The sequence below is a fragment of the Botrytis porri genome, assembly GCF_014898465.1.
Source record: "Botrytis porri strain MUCL 3234 chromosome Unknown BPOR_003, whole genome shotgun sequence".
Lineage (NCBI taxonomy): Eukaryota > Fungi > Ascomycota > Leotiomycetes > Helotiales > Sclerotiniaceae > Botrytis > Botrytis porri.
Genome location: NW_024066077.1, coordinates 677170 through 694556, shown reverse-complemented (window position 1 = coordinate 694556; position 17387 = coordinate 677170). Strand labels below are relative to the sequence as shown.

General features: G+C 39.6%; 3 protein-coding genes across 3 annotated transcripts; 1 reads left to right on the top strand and 2 right to left on the bottom strand.

Moving 5' to 3' along the window:
- Positions 1 to 6710: 6710 nt before the first annotated feature.
- Positions 6711 to 7081, top strand: EAF01_002284 (uncharacterized protein; the record flags this gene model as incomplete). The annotated part of the gene is made up of 2 exons (XM_038910536.1): positions 6711 to 6980; positions 7052 to 7081. The coding sequence occupies 2 exons, from the start codon at positions 6711 to 6713 to the stop codon at positions 7079 to 7081; spliced, it is 300 nt and encodes a 99-aa protein (XP_038773458.1).
- A 1010-nt stretch (positions 7082 to 8091) lies between these two features.
- On the bottom strand, positions 8092 to 8921 carry EAF01_002283 (uncharacterized protein; the record flags this gene model as incomplete). Its single annotated transcript, XM_038910535.1, has 3 exons — positions 8092 to 8262; positions 8339 to 8566; positions 8634 to 8921. 3 exons carry the CDS (start codon positions 8919 to 8921, stop codon positions 8092 to 8094), a joined length of 687 nt encoding a protein of 228 aa, XP_038773457.1.
- Positions 8922 to 10416: 1495 nt separating this feature from the next.
- On the bottom strand, positions 10417 to 12156 carry EAF01_002282 (uncharacterized protein; the record flags this gene model as incomplete). Its single annotated transcript, XM_038910534.1, has 1 exon — positions 10417 to 12156. One exon carries the CDS (start codon positions 12154 to 12156, stop codon positions 10417 to 10419), a length of 1740 nt encoding a protein of 579 aa, XP_038773456.1.
- Between the last annotated feature and the right edge of the window lie 5231 nt (positions 12157 to 17387).

Sequence of the window (17387 nt, the reverse complement as noted above, 5' to 3'; positions counted from 1 at the left end):
ACTTTGAGATATGTACTATTAATAGGCGAGATCGCGTGAATTTATCTTTATACTGTTTGTTTGCGCCCCACGAATTCAATATTTGTCCCCACAATACACTTCTTGAATCTGTGATTAGTAACATATAGAACGGGGGTGTTCGCAATTTGGTTTGAATTAATAGACCTTGGAACTCATACTAAGCATTAAGTTATCTCATCAGTCCTTGAAGGCGCTCCTTGTTGTCTAGGTATGTGACATTAACTTGCTAGTAAGATTCGATCAGGCACTCGGCACCAGACTTTCTACAATATAAGCAAGATTACATGATCTTGATAATTTTTAAAATAAAAAGCGGCTCTTAACAATCAATATTAATAATAAGCATTCCATTAATCGATATCATTACTCTCGTCTCATTTATGCTCGCTTATAACCTTGCTCTATTATAGTCACTCTAAAATTCAACAGAATAGACTAGATCATAATGATGATCAGATTAGTAGACAAAAAGCAGATTTGATGCAGTAATATGGAATATCATGTACCAAGTTAAGAAGTGTCTGGAAGTGATGCTGCCACCACGAGAGTTGCATAATCTCCTTTAGTATGAAAAATAGTAACAAGCGTGGAATTGATTAATCAAGAAATTACAGTACTTGCGATACAAGAGGGTTTTACTTGGGCAAGAGGAATGATGGGATGACTGACCGTGAGTGTCATAAAGCATCGGCCAGGATGGAACACCCATTTCTCGCGAGAAACTTGTAGAGAGTTAGAATATAGCCACTAATAAGAGGTCTAGGTATAGGACGAAGATGCTTCTCACCGGTCTCAAAAGGCCACTCAGAAGGATTCACAGACCATGTTTGAAGGGCATAAAAACTAATACTACTCAGCTTTGTTTCTTATGATTGTAGATGAGTTTTACGTTTGCATATCGGAAGAGTAACAACATTATCAAAATTCCTAGCAATCTTTCAACTTGAAAAGGGTCCCTAGTTCACATTCACTAGTAGCGAATTGCATATGCGAGTATGCTATGGATGAGTTTGTAGCCATTCATGATACAAAGTCCCACAGAAATGAGACTGTGAAGTTGAATTAGGGGGACTGAAAAATCTATGGATAACCTTACTAAGTAGATTCCGCGCAAAAGTGTCCTCAGGTTTCAAAGTCATATTGTGGCTGTGCCTGTTGGACCTCAGATTTAGGTACTATCTTAGGATTTTGTTACACCGCTATTAAGGAACCGTTTCTGAGGCGATCAATCGATGGACTTAACAAAATCTACGTCCAATCGAAGCCAGTAAAAATGAGAGAATAAGCTAAGTAACTGATCGATTCCTTGGATCTATTGCCAGGCAGCTCGATGGATAAGCCGAATAGTATAGAAACACATATATCATTGATTATGGTTAAGACTAGTCGTTGAAAAGGCATGAAAAAAAATTGAACAAAAAAGAAGTAGCTGAATTCTCTGTGTGATTAATTGACTAGTGCAATCTAAATCTGAACCTAAACTCTCCTCGGTCTGAACGTAGAATAACAAATCTGAACGTACTTACCCAGAAGGTAGACAGACCATCACCAGAGAAATCCAGTTAGGACATATAGAGCAGCGTCGTCAATTGGCGAGACTGGTGCTTGTTGAGCTGTCAAGCTTAATTGCTGCATCACAAGTACCTCTTTTTTAATGAAAATGTTGTTACTTTGATATTAATACTGTTAGCAAGCGAGGTAGCAGGAATTTCTCTATAACCAACACATTGAATCCAAATTTATCTGCGCGCTTCGTTGCCATAATATTTTGACAAGAGAGATTTATAATAGTGTGAAACAGTCTTTGTCGAAGTTGATGGAAGGTATGATATTCAGTTGGAGCAATCATAGTATTCTGAAGCCATGATAATTCACCTAGATTATTGTATTTTCCGAAACATACACGTGAATGACATCAAAATTCGATATAGACACTCTGCAAAAGGAATTCTCTGGAGGAAAGAATTAGCTTTATCAAGAGGCATAATATGAGCTTGGTTGAACTTCACAAAATTTTATTCTCACTGACCAGTACCAATGTTCTCCGCTCCTAACGATTGATGATGCTCTCGAATCTTGTTGCATGGGATGATTCCAACTATTTTTCTCATCTACTCGGTTTCAAAAAGAACACTGGGCTACACGAAGCAGCTTTAGGCAGGAATCTAGGTTCTAATAAGGCTTCACTTCTGCCCGGTACGGTGCATATTAATACGAAGTACTATGATAAATAGCAGTGAAAATTTTCCAGGTACAGTCTACAACCATTCAACAATTTTCGACAGTTTGGCTGAGTCCAAAAATCACTTGGAAGGTTCCAAGGGTAAAGAAGCTGACAACAATTTATAGTAATTTGATTGATTAGAGCTCTAATCATGTAATCAATGATCATATAATCGAAACCTGAGATCGAAGAGGTGCCGGGCGAGGCGGGCAGATGGAGCAAGCCGGCCACGCTCTCTTGCCGTGCAATGGGCCACCCCAAGTGCCAGACTATGTTTACATCTCACGTCTTCTGTATCTGGCTTTAGTCATCAATCAACCCAGAATTGTAACGAATTCTATCTACGGAAATGTTTCATCAAAGGCTCTCTGTGGTTAGGGATCATATAACCCTTGCTAGAACAAGCGCTAATACTTCGGCACTATAACTACCTCCTAATAAGATTACATCAAATAAGTTTCCTAGTTTTAGTTCCTAGTTTCTTGAGCAATACTACAACAATGCGAACCCCTGTACTATACTGGAATCACCATCCCCCCATGGTGACACCAAAATGACAAAACATGACATCTCATGATGTGATTGTCCTTGCCCCTGTGGTCAATTTGGTTCAAATTGAGATTTGGTTCTAAGATATTCTCTATCTAGCTCCTAAGTCGGGTACCCTATTTTCGAGCCACCCCTGTTTTGAACCACTCTTTACTATCAAAAATCTCAAAAAATGGAATTTTTAATTTTCTTATTTATAAATAAAATTTATTGAAAATTTGTATATATATAATTCAGATTGTTTTGAATCTAATCTGAAAATTTTAGATTCTTAGGATTTTTCTATATTGAGATTTAAAACTTCAAAATATCGATTTTTTAATTTGTATAAGAATCATATGTTACGGGAGCTGCCTCTAGGGTCACGTGGAAGTGTCTAGAGATCTCTCGAGGTGGTTTAGACTAGACTTCAAGTAGGAATTCAATAAGGTTGGTAACTGGTTGCAATTCTCGTAACTATAGTAATGAAACTAATGATTGTTCTTGAGCACGAAGCTCTACATTATAATGAAACTCATTCCTTTATATAGACCTTCCTGCTCTACGAAACCCATGGTTCTGTTCTACTTGGATCCCTTGGATCCTAAGCTCCAAAGGCTCCTGGCTCCTTGGATCCTAAGCTCCAAAGGCTCCAACGTCCTGTCACATGACACTCGTCACGTGATCCAATGTTACCCGTCGTAACATCATATATAAATTTAGAACTTTTATAAAATCTTTAATAACTTTTTAATAATAATCATTAAAAGAAAACTATATATCTTTTTGAAAGTTTTGAGTTTAAATCTATATAGAAATTCAAAAAAATTCAAAAAAATTAACAGATATAAAGATATAATATACAATAAGTTTGAAGTGTTACGCCGGTCCATCCTCGGTACCGCGTCACATGACTCTTAGCACGTGATGGACCCTGCATGACAGGCATAACGGAATGTAGGTCCATACAGACCAAAGGTCCAGGACCTCTCTAGGTCCTGAACGCTCCAGTACAGTACGAAGGTCTATATAAGGGAATGGGATTTCATTACAATGTAGAGCTTCGTGCTCAAGAACAATCATTAGTTTCATTACTATAGTTACGAGAATTGCAACCAGTTACCAACCTTATTGAATTCCTACTTGAAGTCTAGTCTAAACCACCTCGAGAGATCTCTAGACACTTCCACGTGACCCTAGAAGCAGCTCCCGTAACATGAAGTAGTATAAATAATCCCTATAATTTTGAGAATATTCTTTTAAATGTCTATTTATAGGAAATTTTCTTTTTTTTCTAAATCCTTCAAAATAAATATATTATAAATTTATAATAAAATTTTATAATTTATTTTTAATAATTTTTATTAAAAAGTTATTAAAAATTTTATAAAAGTTTCAAATTTGTATATAATTCTTATATAAATTTAAAAATCGATATTTTGAAGCTCTAAATCTCAATTCAGAAAAATCCTAAAAATCTAAAATTTTCAAATTAGATTTAAAACGATCTGAATTATATATATAAAAATTTTCAATAAATTCTATTTATAAATAAAAAAATAAAAAAATCCATTTTTGATATAAAAATTAGCCCAAAAGGGAGGTAGCCCGAAAGTAGGGTACCCGACTTACCAAGTTTTTGATACGATCACCGTAGAGTTGGTAGAATTTTACGCTCAATTATTGTAGCCGTACTTCTGTACATTCTGGTACAGCTAGGGTAGAACAGCAGCAGTAGCGCGTTTACCGTAAACTCATTAGAAGTTACTTGCCTCGTGTATGATTTCGTGAACAGTAGCACTTGATGATAACGTGAGCAATAAGAGATATGATGTATGAATTAGATGCTACGGTGTCAAAGATAAGTAAGGACTACGGCCATGATCGTTGATGTGTAATCAAAAAACCTGACACGGTCCAAAGGCTAATCAGTCCAGATATTTTAGACGCGTTCTTGTACGGCCGTTAATTCTTTTCTACAGGACTGACAGAAATCTGCGCAGTAATTTTGCTAGTTTTACTGATTTTCTCTCAGCAAGAAATTTGTGTTATCGGGTATTAGTAGCAGCGTGGGAATAAAGAGAAGCCAGCGAGAAAAGGTCTCTGAGATGCTTGAATTGATCATTGGATGAGTATATACGTACGAATGAAGTAAAATATGAGACGAGAACCGGAAATCGCAAGATCTATAGAAATTTAATCGAAAAAAAAAAAGATAGAAGCACAGATTTACATGTAAGCTAAGGGTGCGTTCGAATCGATTTATTTAAATTATTAGACCTTATTTATTTAGTAAATAATGCTAAATAAGTTCAAATAATAGGGTTATCGAATGTTTGAGATTATGAAATAAGTTGTAAGGAATTATTTGATAAATAAATGTATTTATCAAATGCTTAAGATTATCAAATAATTCCTAATAATTTATTCAAAAATTAATTTAACAATAAGAAATGCTCTCAAAGTTTGAGCACTTATTATATATTTGCCAAATAATTCTTAATACAGCTTCTTATTACATTTGAAAGATTTAATAAATCGTTAATAAATCTTCATTTTCATTTACCCTTACTCTTTTTCTTTTACTTTTACTTCTTTTACTTTTACTTCTTTTACTTTTTAATATCATTTAAATATATTAGTTTAAATATCCTTAATGTTCTAATATTGTTAAATATTTCATCAAATAAATCGAAAATCGATTCGAATGCACTCTGAATAATCTGAATACAGCGAGGGAAAGAGAGGCATGTATCTTGAGATGAAAGCACTACGCGACCAAACCAAGGAAATTCGCTCTCTCCAAAGGGGTCGATGGCCTTAATGCAGTGTATTAGACCATTGCGTCATACTACTTCTACCATTTGATGAATATCCCTTTACTTTGATATACATACTATTAATAAGCGAAATCTATCTCCCCACGTTGTCGAGGTTAAAATGCTCGACCAGATACTCTACACATATGAGCTTTTTCGCAATCAGTAAATTCTCCAAAATAGAGATACAAGATAATATTCATTGCTTCATATGATACATTATCCTTTGGTGATCAACGCCGATGAAGACTCTTTCGCTGACCGACGCGACGTCGTTGTTCTCGTCTCGTCCACACTCGCTTAGAACCTTGCCCCATTTTAATTGCCCCGCAATTTGACGAGTCGAGGTCGAGTAACACAACAGAAGCTCATTACAATGCAGAAAATAAATACAATACGGTATTGAAAATTTGAAAAAAACGCCCAAAGGTGGTTTCTGAATTGTTTTTAATTGCTGCCTGCTCAAATGAATACGCATTCTGTAAGGAGTCTGGCAAGAAAGTCTTGAGGAATACAGCGATGATGATACCTAAGTCTAATCTAGTCTGATTATCTAAATGAAGTACTATGACTAATCCAAGTAGTTTTCCCATGTAAATATCAGAACCAGAGCTTCATGCGTCTCTCACGGGTGATATCTTTACCCAGTGTTACATAAACAATGAGGACATTTACATTGACACCACTTCGAACAGTTCTCATGATGTGAATGTCCTTGCTTTCATTTTCGTCAAGATACACAATGTTGAAGCGTGAATCAACGACAGCGCGATACCGTATCTCCATCATACTCATAGTACGGTCATACCGTACGAAGATGATTCATACTCATGTCATTTGGCCGTACTTCTGTCAATCTTTGTGATACAGTACGGTTTGTGAGTCGATACGGCGTAGACCCAGTTTTCATTGATTTGGAAGCTTCTTCTACTAAGTACTTAAGCATCCAAAACTGCTGCTCTCCAAAAACTTCTTATTCTCGTATCTTTCAATTTACTTCTCAAACCAACTTCCAAAGACGCTGAGAATCCAAAGTCATCAAACAAATTATCTCTACCAAATCACTACTTCGAACTTTCGAACCTTCAAACACTTTTCACCACCACACAACTGCAAATATGATGTGCCCAAAGAATTACGACAACTTGCTTAGAGAAGAAGACTACTTCCGCTCTCAGTATAGAATCATTATTAGTCTCAAGCTCACCGATGCTCCCGATACCATCCATTACACCGATCTAAACATTCATACCGCTATCATGAGTGTCCATGGCAGCCTCTCTCTTTTTGCAAACGCTCCCGAATTTAGAAGCGATGAGAATGGGGCTTTCTATAGACAAAATGATGCGATTGTCAATGCTCGCTTTAAGCTTGTTGAATGGTTCAAGGTAAGCTTTCACAATCTACAGCGCTAGCTATAACTTAAGAAATAATATTGTACTAACGTAGACATTTACAGGATATGGAAGCTAAAGATCTCTTGCAATAAGCGAATAAACAAGCCTACATCACTCGCGATGATGTAGAGGATCACAGCCGAATCGCAGCTTTTGGAGAAGCCCAGGATCACCATTAGTGGTTCTCATGTGATGCAGCGGATTTCGAGGATATTTAGTTAACTAATTAATATTCGGTCTAAAGGAAAGGGTTGCGGAGTTAAGATCAATCAATATATTAACTATCACCTTTGAATCTGAGGATCTCATAGTCTGTTTAGTTGAGAGACTTTTTTTTTAGGATAATAGGAATACAAATACTACCTAACCCCAAAATTCATCTGTCATTTTAGTACTCACGTAAAGAATAACTGTGCATGCTCTTGTAGATAATTTTCGATGCCATGACAAGATAACTCGTGATTTAATAGCATCATCAAATCTTAAAAGCTTATTTTATCATTGAAAGCCAATGTGAGAAAAGGAAACAAGCTCAACATCCCTAATGTCAGTATTCTTTTGACGTTAATATTCGCAGTGTTCCCGAAAATAGTAATCAGACATGAGAACATGTCTGAATCCCAAATCATGAACTAGCACAGCAACACATTCTTGCTACGGGATATAGTCGTATGTGGGTAAACCCCGGACTGTGATGTTATCCGAAGTATGAAAGGGAAAATATCCTATATCAGCCGAGACACAAGATGGATAAGATAGATGACGATAACAAGCTTGTGATTGTTGTTAAAGTACCTACTTAGAGATAATATACCTAAGGTCATTTTATGTTGCAAAAAGGGATTTGATAGAGTCGTGAAGTATTTGCCATAAATCTGATAATCCCGCCGCCCGCTACTTGATCTTGATCTTGCAAAGTCTATGACTATCTCAAGGGAACTATTGATCCATGAAACATCACTTTAACTATAAAACTATCAATCCATGCCGTAGCGACAGTTCAGCGAGTACAACGATATCGATGATCCCCAGCTGACAGCAAAACCACACTAAGAGATCCGAAAACCCTGATGCCAAACCCCACGATGACTTTTTGCGCGCACTACTCTTCTGCATCCGCCATGATTGCCATTACTTTTGCCCTTCTTGCCGCTCTCTTTATTCCTTGTTTGCTAAGCTTTCGCGGTACTTCCACATCACCACCAGGCATATCCGTATCCTCCTCTCTAGCCCTCTTTATTCCACGTCCATTATTTTCATCGGTAGTACCGAGCTATAACAAATTTGAGCGACAAATTAATTTTGTACAACATAGAATTAGGAACAAATATCAAGAACAATGAAATTACCTGTGCTATATCATTAGAGATAGCAGATTCCAATGTTTTTCCAGAAACAACGACCCCGACTCGATCCTTTGACACCAGATGTCCGCGGATTTTAGCTTCGCTGCTGATGAATGCTTCAAATTCCTCCGCAAATTGCTGGTCTTGAAATTCTGAGGATTGTATCTTTGCTTTCAGATTAATATATATTTTTTCCTCTTTATAACTCAAGGGTAGTTTCGCCTTGTTGTCCTAAAAATTATCCGTCAGCATGAGAATACGATTCGACAATACATCGATAGCCACTCTCCCGACATACTTGAAACCATTTAATAACTTGAGACAATAGATCAGCTTTTGATCCCCGTCTCCCAAGTAAGTCCACCCGATTATGGAATACCGGACAGCTCCTAATTCCAAAGCAGCCATCTTTCAATGCAACATGTGCAGTAACTCCACAATCGCTACTTTCCGGGTTGGATAGACGAAGAAAAACATCTTCGCGAGATGGAAATGTGAAATATTTGACCGTGTCGAAGCCGTAGAGTCCTCGAAGTTGGTTGACTTTGCTAGCTAGAGAAGTGATGGTTTCTTCGGGCGAAGACATTCCGATTTCTGTATTTTGCGGGGTCGAGAAAGCTGGCTACCTGGGTGGTTGAGAATGTGTGATGGAACTCTTTCAAGTGTACGAGTTAGGTGGCAGAATTGCAGAAAAGATATCATCTACTTATCCTCTCGATATAACTTTCTTTTCCATAATCCGTCGGTGGATTAATGCAAAAGGTATGAAATACATGAAAGAGCAAGAGACTAGATCCAGCCGCGCCATCTCCATCCAATTCACTCACTACCTCACCAAAATTGAATGTAATCTCAACAATTTTTTGTCCGATCAGACCGGTTACAGAGTTTACTCGAAATGAGGTAACACTGTAGAGCAAAACGATGTTTAAGAGCAGTGCAGTCTAGTATATCGATACTGAGTGCTCAAATAGATTCTACTGAAAAACTCTTTCTCCACCGTATCTCAATCAATAAACACTCATCCACCCAGAATAATCCGCCAAAACCAACTCAGCATCATTCAACAGAATTATCACCCTCATCAATCCACCTTCTCTCTCCAAAACATCCCTCCCCAGAAACTCCAAAGCCTAACATCCTTTCCAGCAGCCTCACATTCCCCAGGTATATCTCCAAAGAACCAAATCCCCCATCCCAACTATCCCAACAACCATCCACCATCCACCATCCACCATCCACCATCCACCATCCACCATCCACCCTCAACCCTCAACCCTCAACCCTCAACCCCAACCCCAGAATTCCACCCCTCATCCACCCCTCATTCACCCCCCACTCTTCAATCCCTCAATCCTTCAATCTAGCAACCAACCAACCACCCAATTCCCCAAGACTCCATCCATTCACATACAAAAACACATACCACCACAAACGAGCCAGCCCGCCTATCCCACTCTAGCTAATCAGCCTTTGAATAATCAACAACCACATGATCCACATGTATAGATATATAATATACATCCATCCATGCATCCATGCATCCATGCATCCATGCATCAAAAAAACATCATCTAAAACCAGAAACCCTAAAGAAACATAGATCATACACCAGAACTAGGTATCTATCTATCACGCACCTCATTCCAATTTTCAAAATTCGTAGGTCGAGCTCAGAGATCAGATTAGATGGAGATTAAATAGAAATTGATGGATAGTACGGTGTGACCGCTTGGTAAAATCTCGAGGGGGCTTTCTGGAAAGGGATGGTATGAAATTTCTACGGTGATAGAAAAATTTAGTGGCGCTGACCCGGTGACATGACATACCGTAAGCAGTATCCGCCCTTCTTATTTCCTGCAAGAATGAACCTCGAACTCACAGCACAGCCATTAAAAAGGAGTCAAAAGAAACCTCAAATTCATTATCAAATTCATATCCGCTATCATGCTCATATTCATGCTAAACGCCCTCGCCATGCCTGATACATTCCATATTTACTCCCCGCTAATTTCGATCATACAAAAGACTTCTAATAATTACACGTTACCCATTCTACCTTTCAGCACAACTTCTCGCTCTCACTTCTCACTCGCAAGCTGTCCAGCATCATGTCCTCTCGTATCACTAGGAAGTGCTACACGTCCATATCCCATTCCCTCCTCAATATATCCCTCTTGACGATAAGTGACTTCACGTGGAGAAGCCGGCATGCTTGCTATACTTGATGATGAATCGGAGCTGGTACTGGTTCTGTCTTGGGTCGTTCTATCTGGTGAGGGTTGGGCTGCCTCGCCAGTTTTTTCATCACCGACATCTTCTCCATTGGAAGGTTTCTTTGTAGGCGTGGGTGCGAATTTGGATCGTTCTCTGATGGCTCCACCATACTTATAGAATAAGAAGGGGATCGGAGCGAGGAGAACAGCGATTCCACCGATGAGTGAGCCACCGCCACCGATACCGAGAGCATCGAACATATATGATGTGAATAATGGAGCTGCGGCGCCGGCTGCCGATCTGCAGACAGTATTTGCAGCAACGGCACTCGCAGCATACATCAGGTATGTATCGGTCAAGTAGTTGAGATAGGCGACAAAAATGAGAAGAATTGAAGTGGAGAGGAATACTCCTCCAAGAGTAGGAACAATCCAGTGAACCTCATTATAATTTCCAGACCACGCAAACCAAAACATTGTGATTGGAAAAATAATTCCACCAGCCATTGCGACAGGTAAACGATCTTCTGCTACTCCGACGTGGCCAGCTTCCAACTTCTTTCTATCGCGAGAGGATACAATGAAGATGGCGACACCTCCTATGAAGGCTCCAACAACTGTACCAATCAATGGAAGTTCTCCCACCCCGGAATTCCAACCACGCTTCTCTTGGAAAATGATGGGGTAGATGGTGAACAACATATACAACAGAGCATATACGACAGATAAGTAAACCGCGACGGCGAACGAGATCGGGTCAATGAGGAGTTGCCATGGTCTAATGAGTGCGACCTTGAAAAGTTGCCATAATGTGCGATCGCTATCTTCGACAGGAGCCTTGACATTTTCGTAACCTGGGATCTTCAATGCCCTTATCCTCCTCGCTTTATTCACTAATACTTTCGAAGGTAAAGTCTCTGGGATGGTAAACATCAAAAGTTCGGTGATACCCGCAAGCCACAGGATGACGTAAAAATTCCATCTCCAATCTTTTTTTAATTCGAGAAAGCCGGAGATGACGGGACCCAAAGCTGGACCAGCAAAGGTCATCATTGAGAACAAAGCCATTGCATTTCCTCTTTCCACAGGACCCCAAATATCGGCGAGAACTCCAGGCGCATTCGAAAGTGGCGAACTGGCCATGGTACCGGTTATGAATCGTCCTATCAAGAGAGCTGCGAAACTATTGGCGAAAGCGCAGAGGAAGTTGAATGACAGGTACAAGGTAAACGAGATATAAAAGATCCATCTTCGTCCAAAGAATTCTGACAATGGAGCCCAAAACAAAGGTCCAAAGCAGTACCCCAAAAGAAACACCGAGATGACCAACGCTGCAACTTCGGCAGAGATACTAAATTCTTTCTCGACTCCTGTCAAACATCCCGATGGACTAGACGAGGCAAACGTTGCATTTACGACGAGCAAAACTGATATCACAGTGATATACCATCGTCTCGCCGTCGACCAATTCTTCGGATTCTCGATATCCCCCGGGCCAAAATCCAGATGGCCATTTTCGTTTATATATGGTTGTTCATCGTTGATATGTTTCGTGCGATATGGCTTCGCATTTGGCCTTGATAAAACGCGCTTGATTCGATCCATCTAATCTTGAGTAACAATGAACGCAAGTGTCAAGATGAGGATTGTTGGAGGAGAAGAATGAAGCTCGAGCGGGGGATCTACGTCTATACATAGTAGTTTGTATAATTGTGGATAATCGGCATCTTCTAGACTAACCCCGCAGTCATGGTTGAGTTATGATTGAGTGAGTCCGGATAGAAAGTGCCGTGCCATTTCTCCATCGTCATCAATTATAGTTTGGCTGCATCTTTCCCAGCAATGAATGGGGAAAAGCTTAGCTATAGCCAATCAGAATCCATCTTGGGATTCTCCAGCAGCTTAGATTTCAACTCGGCGAATGGTAGTCGATTGTCGATAAGGGGTATAGGGGAATGGGGGTATAGGGGTGAAATGAAGAAATGAAGAGATGAAGAAATGAAGAAATGATTGACATGATTACAGACATTAATGTCGATATCACATCCTTCCAACAGGGACTTGATGATGCTGGGTGTGGGTGGGTGATAGTTGGAGAAAACCTTGAACTTACAAGCTGACTTATAATTAAGGTTACATCACGAGGTCAGAGCTTCGGCAACTCTTTGTCGGTCTCTTTTGGGTTACATAAGCGAAAGGGGGTTTTCCGGATTTAAGGATGTTGCATCCTTGATATCCTATATCCTTTGATGGTCGGCCGCTTGAAGAGCCGACTAATTCCATCAAACAGCCGACTAAACTCCTCGTCGGCCGCTCCTTATTTGACGGAGACATCTCCGCTATCGTTAGTCGTACACGAGCACTCGAGTACTCGAATACAAATATCACAAAAGTCGCGTCCCTTATTTCTCTATTTATGTCTCATTTCATCCATCACTCGTATTTTCTCAAGCATACTATTCTGCTATTGTAAGCCTCAACGATCGATACCATGAAACTCTCATTACCCATCACTTCCGGACAGAATCTAGAAACGGTCGACTAGCTTAAAAAGCGTGAGAATGGAAAGGTTATTAAAGACCAGTATTGTGGCTTGAAGGGCGTAGAGTCTCTATCCAATCCCAAGAGAACTTTTCCCCAGGATAATCACAATGATGACCTTTTCTTTCTGCAGGATGACAAATCCCTGTCATTTCCCCATGGTACCCGTCAATCTAGGCATTATCATGATGATCGTATTTTTCTCCCACTTTTGATGGGATTCATCGGTGAATGGATCCGACAATGGCTATTGCTACGTAGTATGAAGAGCGAGCGTATCAATTGAGGTTCTCAGTGTACCGTTTCTACAGAAGGTGGGAGCTTTGATAAGTCTATTGAAGAACCGAAGTGGCTTATTCACGATTTTTGACTTTATATCACTAATCTGACGACTTACCATTTGGACGGGAGGAAAAATGATAATTATAAGCACCAGTATAGAGAACAGCCCTCACTTGACTGCAGCATTCTTCATCATAATTCGAGAACCAAATACATTAACTGTGTCAAGAAGAAGGTATCTGTTGATATGACCTATGCTGGAGCAAATGAGAGACGATGTTACTACGGCATTGAGTCTGAATTATTTCGGTGCTTGAGCCACATTACATAGCTCCTAGAATCGATCAAGTACATAATGCTGCGGACAAACTAAGAGAATGCATAGCATCTAGTCGATTACCTTTGAAGTACAACTTTTAATGTCTACCGAGTAGTCAGATATGGAGGAATCTTGAGTATGTGAACAGTGAAATCCGACGGGGATGTAGAATATACACGTCTGGTTATTGAGAAAGCATCTACTCTACACTGATAGTCAAGTGTGGCCGTTTTATATTCTAGTGGTATCACCTGGTTAGAGGGGCCTAGTACTTTGATTGCCAACACTTTACGGCCTATTCTTCCCTTTTCTCTCTCTCAAGGATGTTCGTCATGCCTGGGTCGTAGACAGACCAAGTTCGAGACAGTGTATCGACATTCACTTCTCTCATACTTACCACCAAAGTATAGGTGAAACAGAATTTTTTCCCTCGAAAATGGTCAGACAACACGTACACAAACTGTTAAGCTCATTTACAAAGCTCCGGTCATGATGTGGCAATAACAAAAAGACTATGTAAAGGAAAGTCTGTCTCATCACTAGCTTTCCTGGTTATAAAATCCAAAATATTGAGATATAATGTGGAAACCTATCATGCTCCTTACAAAGAAATGTTTGGTAAATCTAGACCAACAACTAGGCGCACGAGAAGAATTATAAGGAGGCAAATATATACCCGAAGTACACAATCTCGAGAGAAGAGTCTCTTCACAAAGTATGCTACATCATCAATTTCCCAAGAGTGACTATTAAACCACCAGATCAAATCTCATGCTTCGAGAAATTAGCAAAGTAGGGGTTTCAAATCATACATTTGCTCATGTCCAAGTATTCCTCAATGAAAAATAAGAGATCAGATCTCATTCTGAAAACCTCCGATATAGTTTCCACAAGAGCATAATGGAAAGATATCGCAGGAGAACATTGTCTACTGAAATCCTTCACATTGTAAGATTACAAAGCATAGAGAATAAAAATCAATGTGCGAGAAATTTAGGAATCGCATAGAAGCAGAATTTCGGTGTGATTCTCAGTGGAGATAGTGCTTGTGCGTACATACTACACAGAGATCGAGTTGGATTGATACCATCCACGCATTCCCTGGAGTTTATAATCCAGGAATAGGGGGTGATATAGTATCATATGCACCCACATCTATGATTTCCAAAGTCCGTACCCCCAATACCATATACGTAATTACCCGTTTATTTTCATAGGTATATTCTCAATTCTTTTACCCATCCGAAACCAAACCAAACAAAATCGATACCCACCCTACTTGAACAATCCCATCCATTTCCATCTCACCTCAACACAAGTCCAAACTCCCCCCTGCCCCCCCCCACAACAAAAATCTAAATCCAACTACACCCCAATCTGCGAATCCGACATACCAGCATGATGTTTACCAGGAATCCTCATTCAAAAAACCAGAGAAAGGAATCCAGATACTTACAAAAACCATATATCTACACAGTTGAATAGCATGCATATTTGATGTTTCCATAATTCGATACACATAGTCACCAAGAAACATACTCTTAGTCGAAGATCTTTCGATATACATATTACATATGCCAGTGAAAGATTTCTCTCTTATCTTCCATCTACCTCTACCGTAATTTATTCGACTTGATGTCTTATGAAACACCTTCGTCATCCGATATTGGAGATATTTATGACGAAAATGGTACTCGGATTTGTGGCAGAAATTACTAGGCAGAGATATTGATAATGGATGAGGGATACAGGGATATATATACGTAGTAAGATCTTATATGGGTTCTTGATTTTCGGTCGATGAGTTGTATATGTATGGTGTAATGCTGTGTAGAATTGCATGCATATATTATATATATATATGAAACGTCCCCCGGGTGAAAAATCAAGCCTTCCTAATTTCTTTTCAAGAAAATCAAGATAATCATATATATATATAATACCAAGCTTATAAATATCCATTGATTTCACAAGAAGTATCGACACATAGCCATCTTACTCACTCACCTACATACATCTATCCATCCACCCATTCATCACTTTATAAAAACACATCCGTGGACAACTTACCAGTCGTCTAGAAATCCATGATTCTGGAGTCTAGGTATATGATATCGAGGAATTCCCTTCCCATTTCCTTTCTCCTCCTATTTCCCTTACCCTCTCCTTCATTTCTAAAAGTATCTATATACCTCGCCTTGATATTGATATCGATATCATCATCCCATCTTAAATGTTCCAACACAGTATTTAGCATTGGTTGTTTCCATCTCCCATCCCACATCCTAATTCCCCATCACACACTCACTTACATCAATCATCCCGCTCACCCAAACATCAGATACCAAGTAAAAAATACAATCCATCCCCATCCCAGAGTTCACAACACTCTCTAAGAATCTTCAATTCCTTCCCTTCGCTCCTCCTCGTCGATGCTTGTCCACTGAGCTGTCCAATCCAAAAAGCGCAATACTATCTAATATAACTATAGGAAACCCTTGTAAAATCTTCAATCTCATCGCTCCACAAGAATCTTGTCTTTTCAATTTCTTTGATTCCTATCTTTTGACTTATATCCCTCACTCCATCGATCATCTCCCACTTTATTATTCTATGCCTCACCTCTCACCCACCCACTAATTCTTTCTCTCTCTCTCTCTCTCTCTCTCTCTCTCTCTCTCTCTCTTCTCCCCCAAAGAAACAAAAATAAAACAAAACCGCTCAAACCCCCGTAATTACCTTCCCCCCCACCTCACTACACCACATCCCAACCCGAAGCCGAATCTCAAGCACTTTCCATGCGATCCAAATCTCAAAAAACCACATCCCCCACCCCTCTCCCCCTAAAACAAATCCACCGCCACCACGCCACCCAAACCTTAAGCGCCCCATTTCCTCAGTCCCTCATTCCCACATTTCTCCTTCCCCCCAGTCCCCCCGTGCCCCAATATCCCCATCCCAGTACTCTAACCCCCAACCCTCAAAATAAGCGCGGTTGTAACGTTAATGTCAGGGCTGTATTTATTCTTTGCATCCCATCCCATCCCATTTCATATCTATCCCATCTCCAATCTTAACCTCCAACCTCTTACATACAGACACAACCACACAACCACACATCTCCACAATTCCACACGCCCAAACCCAAACCCAGCCCATCCATAAAAATAATCGCGCGTCTAGAAATATTCCGCTTTACACAACACTACACTACACTACACTACACCAACCCATCCCATCCCATCCCATCCTCTTCTATCCACTCTACTCCGTCGTGTTCTACCCTATATATACTGGTGTATTGGGATATTTAATTAGACATGATTAGTACATTATACAAACATACACACATAAACCCATAAACCCATAAACCCATAAATCCATAAACCCATATAAACACCTACACACACACCCAACACTCAACACTACATGATTACATTACACGATGACATACATATCCTCATCACCAACATACCTCTCTACAACAATTAGAAAATTCCACCATTCCGTCAAACAAGTAACCTCAATTTCTCCACTTCATTCCGATTGGTTCTTACATGCGATACACACACAAGCTGACATCACAAACACGTACCGTACCGTAACGATCATATGTGTATGTATACATATATTCTATAATAGTTGTGAGAGGTATGATAAGTAGACAGGTGTATATATTTACAAAACCCAGTAA